At 41.0% G+C, this 21,185-nt stretch overlaps 1 protein-coding gene across 2 annotated transcripts in view; it reads left to right on the top strand.

The window, feature by feature from the left end:
• pard6a (par-6 family cell polarity regulator alpha) overlaps positions 1–21,185 on the top strand; it is a 60,142-nt gene that overhangs the window by 23,145 nt on the left and 15,812 nt on the right. For both annotated transcript variants that reach the window (XM_047392732.1, XM_047392726.1), the window contains exon 5: positions 3,543–3,742. In XM_047392732.1, the coding sequence (XP_047248688.1) occupies positions 3,543–3,742 (200 nt within the window). The remainder of the gene's footprint in view (positions 1–3,542; positions 3,743–21,185) is intronic.

Below are 21,185 nucleotides of genomic sequence, written 5' to 3'. Positions count from 1 at the left end.
CTAATTTCTTTTAAAACACAAGTAGCATGAGGGATTCTTGAACCACTCTTTGTCTGACCCGTCACCTAGAGCCTGTTTGCCATGACCCTACCAGGGGCATTTAGGCCCCAGACAACATAGCCTCTAGGATCATTTGAGCACTCAAACCCCTCCACCACGTTAAGGTGGTGGTTCAAGAATCCCTCATGAAGAATAAAATATTGAGGCACGTGACGTCGCCCGGTACGGCGGAGCCGGGGTCCCACCCTGGAGCCAGGCCTGGGGTCGGGACTCGTCGGAGAGCGCCTGGTGGCCGGGTTGCTCCTCGCGGGACCCGGCCGGGCCAAGCCCGAACGAGAGACGCGAGGCCATCCCCCAGTGGGCCCACCACCTGCAGGGGGAACCATGAGGGACCGGTGCAAAGAGGATTGGGTGGCGGACGAAGGTGGAGACCTCAGCGGCCCGATCCCCGGATGCTTAGGCTGGCTCTAGGGACGTGGAATGTCACCTCGCTGGGGAGGAAGGAGCCTGAGCTTGTGCGGGAGGTCGAGAGATATCGACTAGAAATAGTTGGGCTCGCCTCTACGCACAGCGTGGGCTCTGGAACCCATTTCCTTGAGAGGGGTTGGACTCTGTTCTACTCTGGAGTGGCCCACGGGGAGAGGCGGCGGGCTGGTGTGGGTTTGCTTGTTGCCCCCCAGCTCAGCCGTCTCGTGTTGGGGTTTACCCCAGTGGATGAGAGGGTCGTTTCCCTGCGCCTTCGGGTTGGGGAGAAGTCTCTGACTATCATTTCAGCCTACGGGCCGAGTGGCAGTGCAGAGTACCCGGCCTTCTTGGCGTCCCTGTCGGGGGTGCTGGATAGTGCCCCTCCCGGGGACTCCATTATTCTGCTGGGGGACTTCAACGCCCACGTGGGGAACGACAGTGACACCTGGAGAGGTGTGATCGGGAGGAATGGCCTCCCCGATCTGAATCCGAGTGGTGTTTTGTTATTGGACTTCTGTGCTAGTCATGGATTGTCCATAACGAACACCATGTTCAAACATAAGGGTGTCCATCAGTGGACTTGGCACCAGGACACCCTAGGCAGGAGGTCGATGATCGACTTTGTTGTCGTATCATCAGACCTTCGGCCGCATGTTTTGGACACTCGGGTGAAGAGAGGGGCTGAGCTGTCCACTGATCATCACCTGGTGGTTAGTTGGATCCGCTGGAGGAGGAGAAAGCCGGACAGACTTGGCAGGCCCAAGCGCATAGTGAGGGTCTGCTGGGAACGCCTGGCAGAGCCCTCGGCCAGGGATGTATTCAACTCCCACCTCCGGGAGAGCTTCGACCAGATCCCGGGGGATGTTGGAGACATAGAGTCCGAGTGGACCATGTTCTCCGCATCTATTGTCGATGCTGCTGCCCGTAGCTGTGGCCGTAAGGTCTGCGGTGCCTGTCGCGGCGGCAATCCCAGAACCCGGTGGTGGACACCGGCAGTAAGGGATGCTGTTAAGCTGAAGAAGGAGTCCTATCGGCTGTGGTTGGCTTGTGGGACTCCTGAGGCGGCTGACAGGTACCGTGAGGCCAAGCGTGCTGCGGCCCGGGCTGTGGCAGAGGCAAAAACTCGGACCTGGGAGGAGTTCGGTGAGGCCATGGAGAAGGACTACCGGTTGGCCTCAAAGCGATTCTGGCAAACCGTCCGTCGCCTCAGGAGGGGGAAGCAGTGCTTCGCCAACACTGTTTATAGTGGGGGCGGGAGACTGCTGACCTCGACTGAGGACATTATCGGGCGGTGGAAGGAGTACTTCGAGGATCTCCTCAATCCTGCCATCACGCATTCCGTGGTGGAAACAGAGGCTGGGGACTCGGGGTTGAACTCTTTCATCACCCAGGCTGAAGTCACCGAGGTGGTTAAAAAGCTCCGTGGTGGCAGGGCTTCGGGGGTGGATGAGATCCGCCCTGAGTACCTCAAGTCTCTGGATGTTATAGGGCTGTCATGGTTGACACGTCTCTTCAACATTGCGTGGCGGTCGGGGACAGTACCTCTGGAATGGCAGACTGGGGTGGTGGGGGACCGGAGGGTGTGTTCCAACTACAGGGGGGATCACACTCCTCAGCCTCCCTGGTAAGGCCTACGCCAGGGTATTGGAGAGGAGAGTCCGACCGATAATCGAACCTCGGCTTCAGGAGGAGCAGCGTGGTTTTCGTCCCGGCTGTGGAACACTGGACCAGCTCTATACCCTCTACAGGGTACTCGAGGGTTTGTGGGAGTTTGCTCAACCGGTCCACATGTGTTTTGTGGACCTGGAGAAAGCATTCGACTGTTCCTACCCTCACCTATGGCCATGAACTTTGGGTCATGACCGAAAGAACGAGATCCCGGATACAAGCGGCTGAAATGAGTTTCCTCCGTAGGGTGGCCGGACACTCCCTTAGAGAGGAGCCAGTTGAGGTGGCTCGGGCATCTATACCGGATGCCTCCTGGACGCCTTCCTCGGGAGGTGTTCCAGGCACGTCCCACTGGGAGGAGGCCCAGGGGACGGCCCAGGACACGCTGGAGGGACTATGTCTCTAGGCTGGCCTGGGAACGCCTTGGGCTCCCCCTGGAGGAGCTGGAGGAGGTGTCTGGAGAGAGGGACGTCTGGGCGTCTCTGTTGAGTCTGCTGCCCCCGCGGCGACGAGTACGAGTACGAGTACACAAGTAGCATCATTACCGATATAATATTCTTGTCTGTGACATTTATTTGTTGTTATTGAGAAAATAATCTCTTTTTAACTAAATAAAGAGCACCACCTCTAAATACAAGTTTAATATGTTCCAACAGGGGTTTTGCATCTTAGAAAATTGTATTTGAAAACACATTTCCCCTTTGAAAACAAGGGATACTGAATTCCTATGTGGGGCTAAATGGTGATGCATTTGGTACCACAGCAGAAGGTCCTGGGTTCAATACCCAGCCTGGGCTCATTCTGCATGGAGTTTACATGAGTGGGTTCTCTCCACATAGGAGTGGGGGAACATTACATCCCATGTGATGTCTTGAGCTAGCCCCAGGGAGGTCAATAGGGAGGGATGCCCATCAGAGCCCAGCTAAGTCCCTTTGACCCTCAACCGGCCCCACACATCCAGCCCCTGCCAGACCAGCATAGGTGCAGGGGCAGAAACAGAAGACGAATGCCCCTAATGCCCATGTAGCACTCCATGGTACTCCACCCGTGCCTGCAAGGTCCAGCATTCCACACATCAAGACCACCTTACTGATGTGTGATGTCACATATTTAATAGCAAACAATTCAGTAAAATAATATAGTCAAATGGTGGGTCATTTTAAAGGGTTCTGCGTTGACGTCTTACCGGTATGCTCCCCTTGGAGTAACAAATAAAGCTAAGATTAGCTGCCAAATCAGCTGAGCTCAGTTAGCTAGCCTGCACTCTGATTAACAGATTTTAGCTCTCTAGCTATTAGCATACCAACTTTACTTTCAAAAGTAGAAAGGAGGGTTTGTGTTGCTTAGTCATAACAGATAATTTCACTGTTATATTTCTACTCTTTTAAACAGCCTTTCTGTCATTTCAGGTCACAGACATGATGGTGGCTAACAGTCACAACTTGATTGTGACTGTGAAACCAGCTAACCAGAGGAACAACGTTTTACCTCGTGGGAGTAAAAACTCAATGGGTCACTCTGGTTCTGTGGGCTCTGGTGGATCCATAGGCTCTGCTCTGTCACATGACTCCACAAGTCCTGCCTCTCAGAGCAACCCTATTACTGCAAGGTAGGACCTCACCACAACATATTTATTCCATTAATGCTGGTAATGTGATATACTTACATATACCATTTGTTTAAAGAAACCTAAAATGGTCCAGTAATATGGTGCAGTATCATTGCCAAAATTAAGACTATTGCACACCCAGCGGTGGCTACTTCCTTGTTGCAGGAGGCTATATCCATTCCGAAGCCAGCTACTGATCTGATTAATAACAGGCCAGCACCGGTAACTGAGCCGCTGGTGCCGGAGTGATAGATTAACTGGTGGCGAAATTATCTTGTGGCGCCAGCTAGGAGAGGCAGATGTTTTTGTGGATGTGGCTTTTTAGGACCCCTTTACCGAACCAGGAAATAAACAATGTGAGTTCAACTTAAAGAACTACAAATTTTTGCAAAATACTATCTGATTCCATAAATTATCCATAAAGATCTAAAGAATAACTAATTAAAATGACTTTTTATTGCTTTAATATTGTATGTTGCTTTTTTTTAAATAATATCTGCAAAATCGCTGACAGACCTTGTAAATTACGCAGAACTTGTACTGGTTTTATGCGTCGTTTGAGAATTTGAAAATCATCAAAGGAAGATCGAAATAGGTTATCCCAAAGTACTACTTAATCCCTGAAAGCCAATATAAGTGTGAAACCATGGCAAATAAAATACAAGGTTTTAAAAGGATTGGGTTTTTTCTTTCTCATATCTCCCTCATATGGTATATTCAAATTACATACTGACTGAAACAATAGCAATAAAAATCTTTTTTTTTTTTTCAAACCACTGTTTATGTCACTTGTTACAGTTCACCATACAGGCTTATGTTCGTGTCAGAATGACAAAATCAAGGAAAATGAAACCTAGAATTGAATAACAAGAAAATGGGGAGGAAAAAGAACTTCAACTCGAAATTTAAAAAATCTGAAAAATAAAGTGGGAATAGTTTGAAGAAAGGATGAGAACCTTAAACAGCTCTGTTCGCAGTCAGTGATATGTCGGGATAGCTCCTTTGCTGATTAAAGTGTTTCCACAGGATTATGTAATAATAATTTCTTTAATACCAAAGTTCCTAACTCTTTTACAGCAGACACTGCTACTTTAGGTTTTGTGCCAGTTTAATCTTCAACTATTGATATTTTGTTCTCATCCTTTTACTTAAAACGAAGTTCATCTTTATTCAAGTGACCCTAATACTCCGTCGTAAGAGACACCAGGAGGAAAAAACAGCCCGTATATAGCCTTTTCCATCCAAATTACGTCAAAAATGTTCTTGTAACTGTTTCAAACTGACCAGTTGATCTAAGTCTGTTCTCAAAAGCGTCAACAGTTAATATCGAACTGATTAAAAGCAAGGATGGTTGTCGAGTTCGCGACATGATAGTCTAGTGGTGAAGTTAGTGCCTGCTCAACTGGTAGTTGATGCTGGCATCAGTTCGAATCTAGATACAATTTTTTGGAAGTTGATTTTATGGAATAGAAAAATACTTGCTGTCCACATTTGACATATTTAATAGGCTTGCCAGTGATGGTTATACCTTATTCACATGCTTTAAACAAAAGCAGAGTACCACACCAAACATCCTTACAGTGAAACTGACAATAACATAAGTAACCAACCATATGTATAAATTGCGCAGCCTTCTAATTTCTATGACGAGTGCAGCAATATGTCTTTAGTAGCGTGAAGGCGCAATTGCAGGGCTCCCCTTACATAAGCAAGGCTTTGTTTGCATGATAAAAAATTTACAGAACCATTTGTGACGTTAGCTGGGTTTTGAACAGGCAACAGCATAGCCACCTAACGTTTACAAACATCTGCATGCGGACCCCGACTGTCACAAGTTACATTTGGTCAGATCTACTAAATATACAGGGGTTGGACAATGAAACTGAAACACCTGGTTTTAGACCACAATAATTTATTAGTAGGGTGTAGGGCCTCCTTTTGCGGCCAATACAGCGTCAATTCGTCTTGGGAATGACATATACAAGTCCTGCACAGTGGTCAGAGGGATTTTAAACCATTCTTCTTACAGGATAGTGGACAGGTCACTACGTGATACTGGTGGAGGAAAACGTTTCCTGACTCGCTCCTCCAAAACGCCCCAAAGTGGCTCAATAATATTTAGATCTGGTGACTGTGCAGGCCATGGGAGATGTTCAACTTCACCTTCATGTTCATCAAACCACTCTTTCACCAGTCTTGCTGTATGTATTGGTGCATTGTCATCCTGATACACGGCACCGCCTTCAGGATACAATGTTTGAACCATTGGATGCACATGGTCCTCAAGAATGGTTCGGTAGTCCTTGGCAGTGACGTGCCCATCTAGCACAAGTATTGGGCCAAGGGAATGCCATAATATGTCAGCCCAAACCATCACTGATCCACCCCCATGCTTCACTCTGGGCATGCAACAGTCTGGGTGGTACGCTTCTTTGGGGCTTCTCCACACCGTAACTCTCCCGGATGTGGGGAAAACAGTAAAGGTGGACTCATCAGAGAACAATACAAGTTTCACATTGTCCACAGCCCAAGATTTGCACTCCTTGCACCAATGAAACCGACGTTTGGCATTGGCATGAGTGACCAAAGGTTTGGCTATAGCAGCCCGGCCATGCTTATTGACCCTGTGGAGCTCCCGACGGACAGTTCTGGTGAAAACAGGAGAGTTGAGGTGCACATTTAATTCTGCCGTGATTTGGGCAGCCGTGGTTTTATGTTTTTTGGATACAATCCGGGTTAGCACCCGAACATCCCTTTCAGACAGCTTCCTCTTGCGTCCACAGTTAATCCTGTTGGATGTGGTTCGTCTTTCTTGGTATGCTGACATTGCCCTGGATCCTGCTCTTGATACATCACAAAAACTTGCTGTCTTGATCACAGATGCGCCAGCAAGGCGTGCACCAACAATTTGTCCTCTTTTGAACTCTGGTATGTCACCCATGTATGCATTTTAATATTTTGAACAAAACTGTGCTCTTACCCTGCTAATTGAACCTTCACACTCTGCTCTTACTGGTGCAATGTGCAATCAATGAAGAATGGCTACCAGGCTGGTCCAATTTAGCCATGAAACCTCCCACACTAAAACTGGTGTTTCAGTTTCATTGTCCAACCCCTGTAGTTCCACTGTCATTCTCGGCAGAAATGTGAGCATAATTCAAGAATTGCAGATATGATAAAGAATCTAGCTATATACACAGCTGAGTTGCGATTGAAAGACGCACCATCAAACCGTATTTCCACGTCCTAATTGTTGCATGATGTGTAGCTGTCTGGGTTGTCCCTGCAGGGGGTCATGCAGAACTCAGTGTCTGAATTAGTTCCATGGTGGTCATATTTGCACTTGTGTGCAAATATAAGCGGTACGTCTTGAATAATACATTGTGTTATATTTGCAATTAGGAATTTACATAATGGGAGGACTTGTTGCTCAAAGATGTCTGTTTCGCTTTACAGCATAAGTATTTTTTTTATTCACAAGTACGTTTGTCACTAAACGAAGAGAATGTCCACTTTCAGTTACCATTACTGCTTATAGATGCGTGCCAGCAGTTTGATTCTTGTATGTCTATATTCAATTCATTTCAGTTGTATTTATATAGCGCCAATTCACAACACATGTCTCAAGGCACTTCACAAAAGTCAGGTACATACATTCCAATTAGTCCTAACCATTGAACAGTGGAGTCAGAGTTAGTTATTTATTCAAATTGGATAAAAAGTTTTTCTGTCTAAGGAAACCCAGCAGATTGCATCCAGTCAGTGACTTGTAGCATTCACTCATCCCAGATGAGTATGTAAAGACAGTGGACAGTCACTGGGGTTGAGTTTGCAGCAATCCCTCATACTGAGCATGCATGTAGCGACAGTCGAGAGGAAAAACTCCCCTTTAACAGGAAGAAACCTCCAGCAGAACCAGGCTCAGTGTGAGCTGCCATCTGTCACGACCAACTGGGGGTTTGAGAGAACAGAGCAGCTATTCCTACTTTTCCATTTATTTTTGATGCATCTGTATATATTTGAATATATCTATAATAATTATTTAAATGTATCTGTACTGAATAACTATCTACTATGGAAGATTTATCTTGCTTCTTTTCCATTATTGACATATCTACTGTTGCTTCTGGTAGAATCCATGGTGGTATAATTGATATTGGTGATGTTTGACTAATTTCTAAATCAATCATTTTAAATTATTTTACTTTATTTTCAATTGTCCATCCAAAACTCTTCATTTCTTTCTTTTCTTTTTCCCAACATGGATTTAGAATTTCCCAAATTGGATGATCCAAGTTATTACCTTGTAAATTTAACCAATAATTTATTTCTAGTTTTATTCTTCTTAACTCTAACGGCATTTCTCCCATTTCTATTTCTATTGCTGCTGTTGGTGTAGTTTTAAATGCTCCAGTACATAATCTTAATGCCTGATGTTGGATAATATCTAATTTAACCAGATGTGTTTTAGCTGCTGAACCGTAAACTATACAACCAAAGTCTATGTTAGATCTTATCATTCCTGTGTAAATCTGTTTTAGTGATTTCCTATCTGCTCCCCAGTCACTGCCAGCCAAGCATCTCATAATATTTAAAATTTTCTTACATTTATCAACAACTTTTTGAATATGTATATTCCATTTTAGTTTTTCATCAAACCATAATCCTAAAAATTTTATATACTTTACTTGCTCTAATTCTTGGTTATATAATTTTAATTTTATTTCCTTGTTTATTTTTTTCTGATTAAATATCATTACTTTGGTTTTTTCAACTGAAAATTTAAATCCCCATTGTAACGCCCATTTCTCTATTTCAATAATAACCTCTTGTAATTTATTTACAATGAAATCTACATTTTTTCCTCTTTTCCAAACAGCTCCATCATCTGCAAAAAGTGAACATCCCATTACTTTTCCAATATCTTTAAATACATCATTTATCATAATTGAAAACAATAACGGACTTACAATACTCCCCTGTGGAGTTCCATTTTCTACTATATATTTTCCTGAGATCACTTCCCCAATTCTAAATTTTCCACCAAGTTGCCTTATCATTCTGTACCAAATTTGATCTTTACCTGGTGCTGTATTTTTTGTCTTCCTAAGTGCATAATTTAATTCAGCTTTTGTAAATTCAACATTTAACAGATTATTTGTTTCTTCAACACTCTGTAATACATCTTTATATATAAGTTTTGTATTTTCTCTTCCTTTTCTTCCCTCTTCACTAATATTATTTGAACTGTTAATTTTACTAAATATTATTGCCAATATTTCAACTTTATCTTCATCTTTTACTATATTTATATTATTTATTTTTAATATAGGATATTCAAACTCTCTCTTTATGCCATTCATTCTTTTAACTATTTTCCAAATTTTTTCTATTTTTGTTTTTTTCCCTATTGTGCTACAGAACTTTCTCCAATATTCTCTTTTTACCTTCTTAATAGTTCTCCTTACTATTGCTTGCTTTCTTTTATAATCAATAAAATTCTTATAAATTGGATTTCCTTTTAGTACCTTAAATGCTTTATTTTTTAACTTTATTGCTTCTTTACATTCATTTGTCCACCATGGTACCATTTTCTTATTACTTTTACACCCTACTTTCTTTATAGAATTATCTGCTGCTTCCATGATTACCTTACAAATTTTTAAATTTACATCATTTATATCCATTCTCATATCTACTTTCTCTAAGTTTATTTGACTCAAGTATCTAAATTTAGTCCAGTCTGCCTTATTAAAATTTAGTTTTTTATTGACATTTATATTCCTATTATTTAAAGTTAATCCTACTCTTATTGTAATGGGATAATGATCACTACCTATTGTTGATTTTTTATCAATGCCCCACTCACAACTACCAGCTAAACCATTTGAAACCATTGTTAAATCAATAACTGATTCCATCGCTGTTCTTACATTGATTCTTGTTCCCCTCCCATCATTAATACATATTAGATTTTTTATTTCCATTAATTCTTCTATAACTTGTCCATTTTTATCATTACAATTACCCCACAATGTACTATTTGCATTAAAATCTCCACACCAAATTACTTTCCCTTCCAAATATTCATTTAACTCCTCCATTATTTCAATTGACAATGTTTTACATGGATTATAAAAATTTATTATTTTAAATTTACCTTCTTGTTCCCATATCTCAATTACTATATATTCAAGTTCTTTCCCTTTCCTTAATACCTGATATTGTATCCCTTGCTTAATAAATATTCCACATCCTCCTCCACTTCTCTCCTGTCGATCTCTTCTTACACTATCATATCCTTTTATCACAAAATCCAATGTTGTTTTTAACCATGTTTCCTGAACACAAATAATTTCTGGTTGTTCTTCAAGACTATCAATATAACCTTTAAGTTCTTGTCCGTTAGCAATTAAACTTCTTGCATTCCATTGTAATATTAACATGTACTTTCACCAGATGTTCCTTGTCTCCCATCTACCTCCAACTTTTTATTTATGTTCTCCCACAATCCCTCCTTAAACCCCAAAAACTTTTCAGCTCCTCTCACTATTATTTTAATCTTCTCAGTTTTATGCTTAGCTTGGTCAGTACAGTTGATAACATATGCTACGAATAATATTAGTTTTTCTACTGATATTGGAACATTTTCTTCTGACTGTACTTTGCTTTGCTGTGGAATTTGATTCGCTATTTGTTCAATCTTTCTTGTTTTCTGTTCCTTCACATTTTTAACTGCTTCTGCATAGCTTATGTTTTTAGTCATTTTAATCTGTATGATTTCTTTTGCCTTCTTCCTTACTTCACATCCTCCATATGTAACTCTATGTTGCCCTCCACAGTTACAACATTTTTCTTGTACTTCTTCTTTACATTCTTCAAACTTGTGATCTTCACCACATTTTGGACATCTCTGCTTCCCTTTACAAACTGCTGCTATGTGTCCATACCTTTGACATTTGAAACAACGAAGTGGTGGAGGGATATAAGGTCTAACCTGAAAGCTAAGATAACCTATTTTGATGTTTTGTGGCAACTCTTTTTTGTCAAATTCAATGAAGATTGACATACTTCCTACTTTTTCTCCATTTATTGTTTTTGACAATCTCTTCAAGTTATTCACTTTTGCACCAATAATACTTCTCTTAATTTTATCAAGATCTTCATCTAGAGGGATCCCATAAATCACTCCTCTAATTTTTTTATTTTCTCCCATGATTTTTTTCTCCAACACCGTTTTCTTGCAGATATTATCCACCTTTAAAGCCTTGTTCTTTTGTTCTTCATTTTTACAAACTACCAATAAGTTTCCATCTCTCAAAATCTTTACCATTTCAACATCTCCAATTTTCTTTTTTATCTTTCTTGACACCACAATGGGGCTGATGTTATCCTGTTCTTCCTTGTTCTTAAGTTTCAATATTATTTTAAATTCCTCCCTCATAACTTTTCTCCTAACTATCCTTTCTTCTTCTGAACTGCTTCCTTCCAATTCTCACTTGCTACCTTGGATATCACCAATTCCCTTTCCTTCATCTATTTTATTTCTTCCACGTCCTTTCCCTCTTCCTCTCCCAGCTGGCGTCCACCCTTCAAAATCCATGTCTTCCTCATTTCCTGTCTCCATTTCCAACCGAACCATTCACATATCAGTTTATGCCCAAATCCACCTTTTCCGAATCCGATATATTTCTATTTTTGTTTTTCCTGCGCCGCACCAAAACCGTTCTTCTTCGACGTAGTCTCACCACCGACAACCCTAGTCCGGCCCATTCACCCTGGCACCGTCTGCTTGTCAGAGTCAGTATATATCAGGGAAGACACAGGTGCTTGGCATTCCACAGATTGCACTACACTGCAGCAGCCACCAGGTGCATCTAATCTGCTGATTGCAGCCAGGGAGACAGGGTAGAGCAGACGTGCCAGAATCATAACATGTGAGAATGTAGCAAAGAGGATGAAAGTGGTCATTATGTCCTCCAGCCGCCTAAGCCTATAGCCGCATTACTGCACAGATAGTTTCAGTTGAGATTATTTAGTTATTACATTATATATGAGGGAAATGTATCACAAATCAATCTGGTCTTGTGAACGACACTGTTCTTTGTGAAAAATTCTTTTCACTGATTGTTTTTCTGTGGATATTTGTTGTTTGCCACGTCGTTGTAGCCTGCAAAAACAGAAATGTACTCATCAGATATGATGTCTGATTAACTTTTTGCGAACAGTTTGGTTACGTTGGCAGTATTTTCATTAGGCTTCAACACAGCCACCTACGCTTTAGAAACATCTGCGGTGTGCATAGCATTTCGTCTTGAGGCACTTCACAAAAGTCAGGTTCATACATTCCAATTATTCCTAACCATTGAACAGTGCAGTCAGATTCAGTTATTTATTCAAATTGGATAAAATGTTTTTCTGTCTAAGGAAACCCAGCAGATTGCATCGGGTCAGTGACTTGCAGCATTCACTCCTCCTGGATGAGCATGTAGCGACAGTGGACAGTCCCTGGCATTGACTTTGCAGCAATCCCTCATACAGAGCATGCATGTAGCAACAGTGGAGAGGACAAACTACCTTTTAACAGGAAGAAACCTCCAGCAGAACCAGGCTCAGTGTGAGCGGCCATCTGCCACGACCGACTGGGGGTTTGAGAGAACAGAGCAGAGACACAAAGAGAACAAAGAAGCACTGATCCAGAAGTACTTTCTATGGGAAGGAAAAGTAAATGTTAATGGATGTAGCTCCTTTAGTCGTTTCACCTAGAAAGAAAGAACAGATAAACTCTGAGCCAGTTTTCAAGGTTAGAGTCTGAAAGAGAGCACATATAATTAGTTACAGTAAAAGCTCAGTCAATCGCCATGCCTAGGAGAGAGAAAGGGTTAAACACTGAAAGACAGGGCCATGTGGATCATCAGTAGAGGGTGAGCATTAAGTTGTTGCCAGCAGAAGCTTGGACGATGCCCCTCTCCAGAAAGGTGTCACAGGTAGACACATAGTCAGGCCAGGTGTAGCTTCTAGGAACAGAAAAGAGGGAGAACATAAAGTTAAAAACTGAAATAACAGCAAATAATGCAGAATTAGAGAGTTGTGTGAGAATGTAGCAAAGAGGGTGAAAGTGGTCATTATGTCTTCCAGCAGCATAACTACAGAGATAGCTCAGGATAACCTAAGCCACTCTAACTATAAGCTTTATCAAAAAGGAAAGTTTTAAGCCTAGCCTTAAAAGTAGACAGTTTGTCCATCTAGAGCCCACTGATGGCCATTGTTATACTAAAAACCACAACGATTGGGATACCTATCTCTGTCAGATTGACCATAATCATTGGAAAAGAGAGGAGTCATACAGGTAGCAGAAATGGAGGGTGTGTTTGCAACTCAACCATAACTGAGCCGGTTTAGGCTAAACCTGACTCCCCCTCACTCCATCCAACAGGGAGGGAAGAAGATGGAGGTAAAAAATAAGGAAGATAGCTCAGGATAACCTAAGCCACTCTAACTATAAGCTTTATCAAAAAGGAAAGTGTTAAACCTAGCCTTAAAAGTAGACAGGTTGTCTGCCTCACGGACTAAAACTGGGAGCTGGTTATACAGGAGAGGAGCCTGATAACTAAAGGATCTGCCTCCCATTCTACTTCTAGAGACTCTAGGAACCACCAGTAAACCTGCACTCTGAGAATGAAGTGCCCTGTTAGGAACATATGGAACAATCAGATCCCTGATATATGATGGAGCTAGATCATTAAGGGCTTTATATGTGAGGAGGAGAATTTTAAATTCTATTCTGGATTTAACAGGGACCCAATGAAGGGAAGCTAAAGTAGGAGAAAACGCTTACACAATTTTAAGGACACAATTTGCCAAATATAAAAACACTTGGAACCCACTTTTTTGACATTTGTATAGTTCACCAATTTTGTCAGTAACTCTGACAAAATTTAATCCTCTGCAATTTAAACACTTGGAGAATATAAAAGCACTTAGAAAATCTAAACCCCTTCAAAATGTAAACATCGCACAATTCAAAACACATTTGCAGAATTTACAGCATGCAGAATTTTAAAACACTTATAGAAAAAATTATCATGTGCATGGAATGTGGCATGTAGTATTTGGTATTTACATAAGGTGTAGCTTGTGCTGAAACAGTTTATAAGATGGGCTGGTGGTTTGTTTGATTGCCACCAGGGATGTTTAGTGTCTGCCTGCAGGGGGGACAACTGCCTTCACTGCTTCTGGAAACTATTTCTGAGCCTATTTGTTTTTGCTGTGATGTTCCTCAATCATTTTCCTGACTGAAATGGGACAAACAGTGCATTGCACAAGTGGATGTGGTCTCTAGCAATGTGTCTGGTTCTTTTGTGGATTTATGCTGCATAAATCGAGTCCAGATCTAGTAAACGCCATCCCACAATCCCTTGTGCTGTCTTCACAACGCGTGTTGAGTCCTTTTTCTCCCATGCCATGCAGCACCTATACTACACTGTCACAGTAAGGCACAGGATGCTTTCAGTTGTGACCCGGTAAAGGTTTGTGAGCAGCTGAGTAGAGAGTCCAGTTCCTTTCAGCTTCCTGAGAAAGTTGTGGGTCCTGCTTTACCAGGTGGGAGGTGTTCTCAATCCAGGAGAGGTCACAGGAAATGTGAATGCCCAGGAACTTTATGCTGTCCACATGCTCCACCACCTCCCCCTGTGTGCAGAGAGGAGCTTGTCCAGTCCTCCTGGACCTCCTGTAATCCACTATAGTACCTGAGTCTCAGGTGAGGGTTGGAAAACGAATCACAAATGGTTTGTCTGTATATACATGAGAAATGTTAGCAGTTTTGTTAGCAGTACAGTGGATGGAGGACATTAGACCATTAAAAACAATAATTTGTTCAGATTCAAGAGTCTAAAATATGATCATTCAGATAGCAGGTCAGATATTTTATTAGAAATCCAACTAACATTATTCAGAATACAAAGGATGGTTTACAATAGCATTTTTATGGATACCAGCACATATTGGATTAAAGGGAAATGAAATGGCAGATAGGATGGCTAAGAAGACAACTCATACCCATATAAGTTTTACAGTTCATATTAGGAAATCAGTTGCAATTAGCATTATCAAACAAAAACTGAAGAAATAATAGCAGAAAAGGTGGGATAGGGAGAGTAAAGTAAGATGGTTTTATAGGATCAAAAAGTCAGTCGAAGAAATGAGAACTGGAAAAAGGAGCAGAGAAAAGAAAAGGGCAATAAAATTAAGAATTGACACACGGGACTGAACAGTACACTTTCTTAGAGACAAAGGCAAAATACAGGTGACCATTGTGGGGAAAATGAAATAATAGAATATGTTATATTAGATTGTCAGAAATATGAAATAGAAAGAAGATTTATTAGTACAGAATTTGAGAAAATTAAAGAAACGTTTAATATGATAGATATATTACTAAGGAATTTAGGAAGCAAACCGATACAAATTATTATGGGATTTTTGAAAAGACCTCAATTATAGGGGTGCACCGTGGCCCAGTTGGTAGCACTGTTGCCTTGCAGCAAGAAGGTCCTGGGTTCAATTCCCACCCGGTGGTTTTCTGCATGAAGTTTGCATGATCTCCTCGTGCATGCGTGAGTTCTCACCGGGTACTCCGGCTTCCTCCCACAGTCCAAAGACATGCCTGTTAGGTTAATTGGTCTCTCTAAATTGCCCTCAGGTGTATGAAACAGCATGTACATGGTTGTTTGTGTGTTGCAATGGACTGCATGAAGTTTGCATGATCTCCTCGTGCATGCGTGGGTTCTCACCAGGTACTCCGGCTTCCTCCCACAGTCCAAAGACATGCCTGTTAGGTTAATTGGTCTCTCTAAATTGCCCTCAGGTGTATGAAACAGCATGTACATGGTTGTTTGTGTGTTGCGATGGACTGAAGACCTGTCCAGGGTGTACCCCGCCTCTCGCCCGTAGACTGCTGGAGATAGCCACCAACTTTCCTGTGTTCCCACTATGGAATAAGCAGTAGAAAATGACTGACTAAATTATTTAATAGAATTTGATTATATATTATGTTATATAGATATGAATCCATCACAAATCACACTCCATACCCATTGGTGGCAGCTGCCTATAAACACCAGAAGAAGCATGCTAGTCACCAGTAGCTGAGGGGTTTCTGTGTGGTATTTTTGAAAGGACAGGAGTTTGCGCTTTCGAACTGATTGATTATTGACCCACTCTTTTTGACTTGTTAGAGAAACGTTATTTTGATATTGGAAAAGGCGGTGTACGGCATAAACTGGTATGTGAATGGTTCGGATGGAAGTACAGGTAGGAGAAGGGGAAGATATGGGTTTTGAGGGATAGACATCGGTAAGTAGGGGGACAGGAAGAGGACGTGGAAAACGTAAAATGGATGAAGGAGGGATGTTTGAAAGTCAAGGTAGCAAGCAAGAGTTGGAAAGAAGCAGTGCTGATGAAGAAAGAATAGTCAGAAGGAAAATACTGAGGGAGGAATTTAAAATAATATTAAAATTAAGGAATGAGGAGGAACACAATAACATAAGCCCGATAGTGATATCTAGAGAAATCAAAAAGAAAATAGGATATGCAGAAAGGGTGAAAGTGTTAAGAGACAGAAATTTGTTAATGACGTGTAAAATCTGTGAGGTTTAACCAACCTAACAATACAGGTCCTTCTCAAAATATTAGCATATTGTGATAAAGTTCATTATTTTCCATAATGTCATGATGAAAATGTAACATTCATATATTTTAGATTCATTGCACACTAACTGAAATATTTCAGGTCTTTTATTGTCTTAATACGGATGATTTTAGCATACAGCTCATGAAAACCCAAAATTCCTATCTCACAAAATTAGCATATCATTAAAAGGGTCTCTAAACGAGCTATGAACCTAATCATCTGAATCAACGAGTTATCTCTAAACACCTGCAAAAGATTCCTGAGGCCTTTAAAACTCCCAGCCTGGTTCATCACTCAAAACCCCAATCATGGGTAAGACTGCCGACCTGACTGCTGTCCAGAAGGCCACTATTGACACCCTCAAGCAAGAGGGTAAGACACAGAAAGAAATTTCTGAACAAATAGGCTGTTCCCAGAGTGCTGTATCAAGGCACCTCAGTGGGAAGTCTGTGGGAAGGAAAAAGTGTGGCAGAAAACGCTGCACAACGAGAAGAGGTGACCGGACCCTGAGGAAGATTGTGGAGAAGGGCCGATTCCAGACCTTGGGGGACCTGCGGAAGCAGTGGACTGAGTCTGGAGTAGAAACATCCAGAGCCACCGTGCACAGGCGTGTGCAGGAAATGGGCTACAGGTGCCGCATTCCCCAGGTCAAGCCACTTTTGAACCAGACACAGCAGCAGAAGCGCCTGACCTGGGCTACAGAGAAGCAGCACTGGACTGTTGCTCAGTGGTCCAAAGTACTTTTTCGGATGAAAGCAAATTTTGCATGTCATTCGGAAATCAAGGTGCCAGAGTCTGGAGGAAGACTGGGGAGAAGGAAATGCCAAAATGCCAGAAGTCCAGTGTCAAGTACCCACAGTCAGTGATGGTCTGGGGTGCCATGTCAGCTGCTGGTGTTGGTCCACTGTGTTTTATCAAGGGCAGGGTCAATGCAGCTAGCAATCAGGAGATTTTGGAGCACTTCATGCTTCCATCGGCTGAAAAGCTTTATGGAGATGAAGATTTCATTTTTCAGCACGCCCTGGCACCTGCTCACAGTGCCAAAACCACTGATAAATGGTTTACTGACCATGGTATCACTGTGCTCAATTGGCCTGCCAACTCTCCTGACCTGAACCCCATAGAGAATCTGTGGGATATTGTAAAGAGAACGTTGAGAGACTCAAGACCCAACACTCTGGATGAGCTAAAGGCCGCTATCGAAGCATCCTGGGCCTCCATAAGACCTCAGCAGTGCCACAGGCTGATTGCCTCCATGCCACGCCGCATTGAAGCAGTCATTTCTGCCAAAGGATTCCCGACCAAGTATTGAGTGCATAACTGTACATGATTATTTGAAGGTTGACGTTTTTTGTATTAAAAACACTTTTCTTTATTGGTCGGATGAAATATGCTAATTTTGTGAGATAGGAATTTTGGGTTTTCATGAGCTGTATGCCAAAATCATCCGTATTAAGACAATAAAAGACCTGAAATATTTCAGTTAGTGTGCAATGAATCTAAAATATATGAATATTAAAGTTTCATCATGACATTATGGAACATAATGAACTTTATCACAATATGCTAATATTTTGAGAAGGACCTGTACTTATAACAACACAAAAAGAAAAGAGAGACAAAGTATTAGGTACTTTTACTCGCTTTGCGAGGAGAAACGGTCAAGATATGCTCTGTTACAGATCTCGCACCGCTCTGAAGCCTATCCGACCGCTTCCTCTTTTTATTATCTTTCAGGGGTCCCTAGTTTACAAAAACATTGTTCTCTAAAGGATGGGGGAAAACAACAACTGCATCGTAAACAGGTCATAAACAGCTTTATCTTTTAACAACAAATTTCCCACAACTTGTAGGGTCAGTTGTGCCTTTTGTTGAGTGTAATCAGCCTTCATCTTTATGACCTCCTCAACTGGACTGCTTCCTTCTCTGCTAGTTCAGCACCATTTATGACCTTTGCCTGCAGACAAACTCACACATCCTTTACTCACACAAACATCATGAAAGGTTATGAGATCAAATAGTCAAGTTAAAGAATAGGAGAAAATATAAGACAAATCTATATTCAATTATTCCAACATTTCCCCCCTGTTTGTCTTATATGTGCTCATATTTTCCTATTATTGTCAGATGTTTTAACTGTAAGATTATTTTCATGAGTACAAAGACAATTATACTCAGAGGTACTTACTGACATTTAAATCACAGAATCTTATAGAAATGGATCTGCATACAGGTCAGAAAAGTGGTCAGTCCCATCCTCGTCATCTTCATCATCCTGATGTTTAAATAACGGATAGAGTTGTGTAACTCTGTTTTCCATAGGAGAAATAGCTGTGGTGATAAGATGGTTAACAGAGTACAAAAGCAGGGAATTCAACAATATCCACACAATGTCAAAATTGTCAAAATAAACACTGCAAATAAATTATTACTCATGATACTAAAATTTTATACTTCCCAAACATATCCAGCCAGGAGTCCCACATCGAGGCATCTACTCCATAATGCTCTTTCATTTTGCCATTTAGAGATCTCAAACCTTCTATGGCTTTCATTTGGCTGCCATCAGCCAGCAGCAGTGTTGTTAGGTGTGAATGTGCAACATTTTTCTCCGAAAATAGCACAAACTTCTCCTTTTTCAGCTAACAACATGTCCAAAGCAATTCTATTCTGGAATGCCATCAGGGAAGTTGAAGCCAATCGGTCATGGACAGTTCAAACCCGCTTTGTGTCCAATTTCCTAGTTTTTGTACATTGTAATGGATATAATTGATCCTGTCTACGTTTCTGTTCAACGTACACCACCAACAGATACTTGATTCATATCTTGCAGCTACTTGATCAGTTAATTTATCTTAATCTATAGCATCTATGTATGTAGAGTCTCCCTCAGTCTGCCAAGCTACTTCTCTGCACTTCCTATCACGCCAATCATGTGGATTTAACACTAGATAGTCCATCTGTTACTTCATCTACTAACATAGGATATAACCATAAAGTAATTAAGCACAGAGTCCTGTTACTTTTGAAGGTAATCAATCAAACAACCACCACCAAATGTCTCCTCTAGAGACTGGTTTAAAACACTTATTTACTTTTACAATTGTAATACACCATACTGCAATGAGATTTCCCAATTTATTACCTCTCTCTGTCATATTTATACATGTATAGTTTCCAGTGGTGACTCGCTTATGGAAAACTGATTTATCCTTATCTGCTCTAATTACAGAAAAAACAGAATCCTTGTGCTAACACATTTCATTAGGATTAGCTTGATTCATTACTTCCATCACACAGAGTTGTGGTATCACAGCTGGAATTACTTATAATAAAGGCCGGGGACCCATACATACAACACAGTCTCTTTTAGTCATGTTAGCAGCTTGCTCTACCATCAATAACCAGTTATTATTTGTTCCTGATACTCCTGTAATAACCTGGAACTTAGTCATCTGTGGTTAACTTTCCTAACATAATTTTCACTCTCCTCGCTTTGTTACCTGGATTGCATTATCAGCTTTATGGCGCTTAAACAACTTCTTTTAATAACTAGCATAAGCAGTGGTGCACCACTCTGGTGTCCAATTATTTCCTTCATCAGCTACCATCATGGACCATGAGGTGTCTCTTCTTGTCATTAGTTAAGTACCATTTATAACTTCTATAATCCTGTCCTTTCCTTCCTCATTTGGTCAAGCTAATGAGTGGGATCAGCACCACAGCTATGGTTTTAGATTTCACGCACACTTGAATACCATAAGTATAAGAAGTTTGTTTAGTACACATAGTTAGGTTATCTTTCCTACCTTGATTTAGCGCTACTTGTTTCATATAACTCATAACAGATGTTGTTACATTCTAATTCATCTTGACTGGTTCCCAGAAATACCAGAAAAATAAAAATCAATATAAGGAAAAAAAATATATATATAACCACCCAGCATCGGAAAGCATTGTTCATCCATCTAGAAATCATTTTGGCTGAAATTTTCACTCCTCTAAATGGTTCCAGTGTCTTAATTGTCTTCACTGACTTTCGGGTCTCTCCAACCTCTAAATGTCTGGGTCCACCCTATTATCAGTCTATAAATCACTTCCCCTGACGGAGCTTTCAACCGAAATGATCTTTTTAAAATTTGTAAGGTGAATCCAGGTTGATCTCTCAGTTATTTTACTGCCCTTGCAGTGGTTAATAATACCTAATATTGATCCTCCCACTTAGGGAATACCAATGCTTCTTCTTTACACTCCTTATTAACACCCAGTCTCCTGGTTTCACTAGTTAGTTTTCCTGCTGGGAAATAGAACATTTCTCATTAGTTTAAATTTATTTCTGTTGCTTTTCTAACATACTCCTCATATAATCAACTAGGTTAGCTTCTTCATCTAACTCCCACTTATTTTTGAACTGTGGTAATCTGTATGGTCTTCCAAATAACATTTCATAGGGTGTTAACCCTGAGGTGCTTGTAATGTTTAGTTGGAAATAGTTCTATCCGTTTAGAAAATGCATCTATAATGACTAAACAGAACTTTTTTCACTTCACTGTGATTTAACTCAATAAAATCCATATGAATTGTTTGAAAAGGGTATCTTAGTTTTGAAAATTGTCCCTTTCGTTGTCTTAAATTCCCTTGTGGATAATGTTTTACACATGCTAAACATGTTTTACAAAAATTGTTTTAAATAAGAATTTTTAGAATTTAATCAATATGTTATATAATATTAATATATCTGTCCTACTATTC

Source organism: Girardinichthys multiradiatus, chromosome 2 (assembly GCF_021462225.1).
Source record: "Girardinichthys multiradiatus isolate DD_20200921_A chromosome 2, DD_fGirMul_XY1, whole genome shotgun sequence".
In the NCBI taxonomy this organism is placed as follows: Eukaryota; Metazoa; Chordata; class Actinopteri; order Cyprinodontiformes; family Goodeidae; genus Girardinichthys; species Girardinichthys multiradiatus.
The sequence above is the reverse complement of the archived record's forward strand: the minus strand, read 5'-3'. Positions and strand labels throughout refer to the sequence as shown.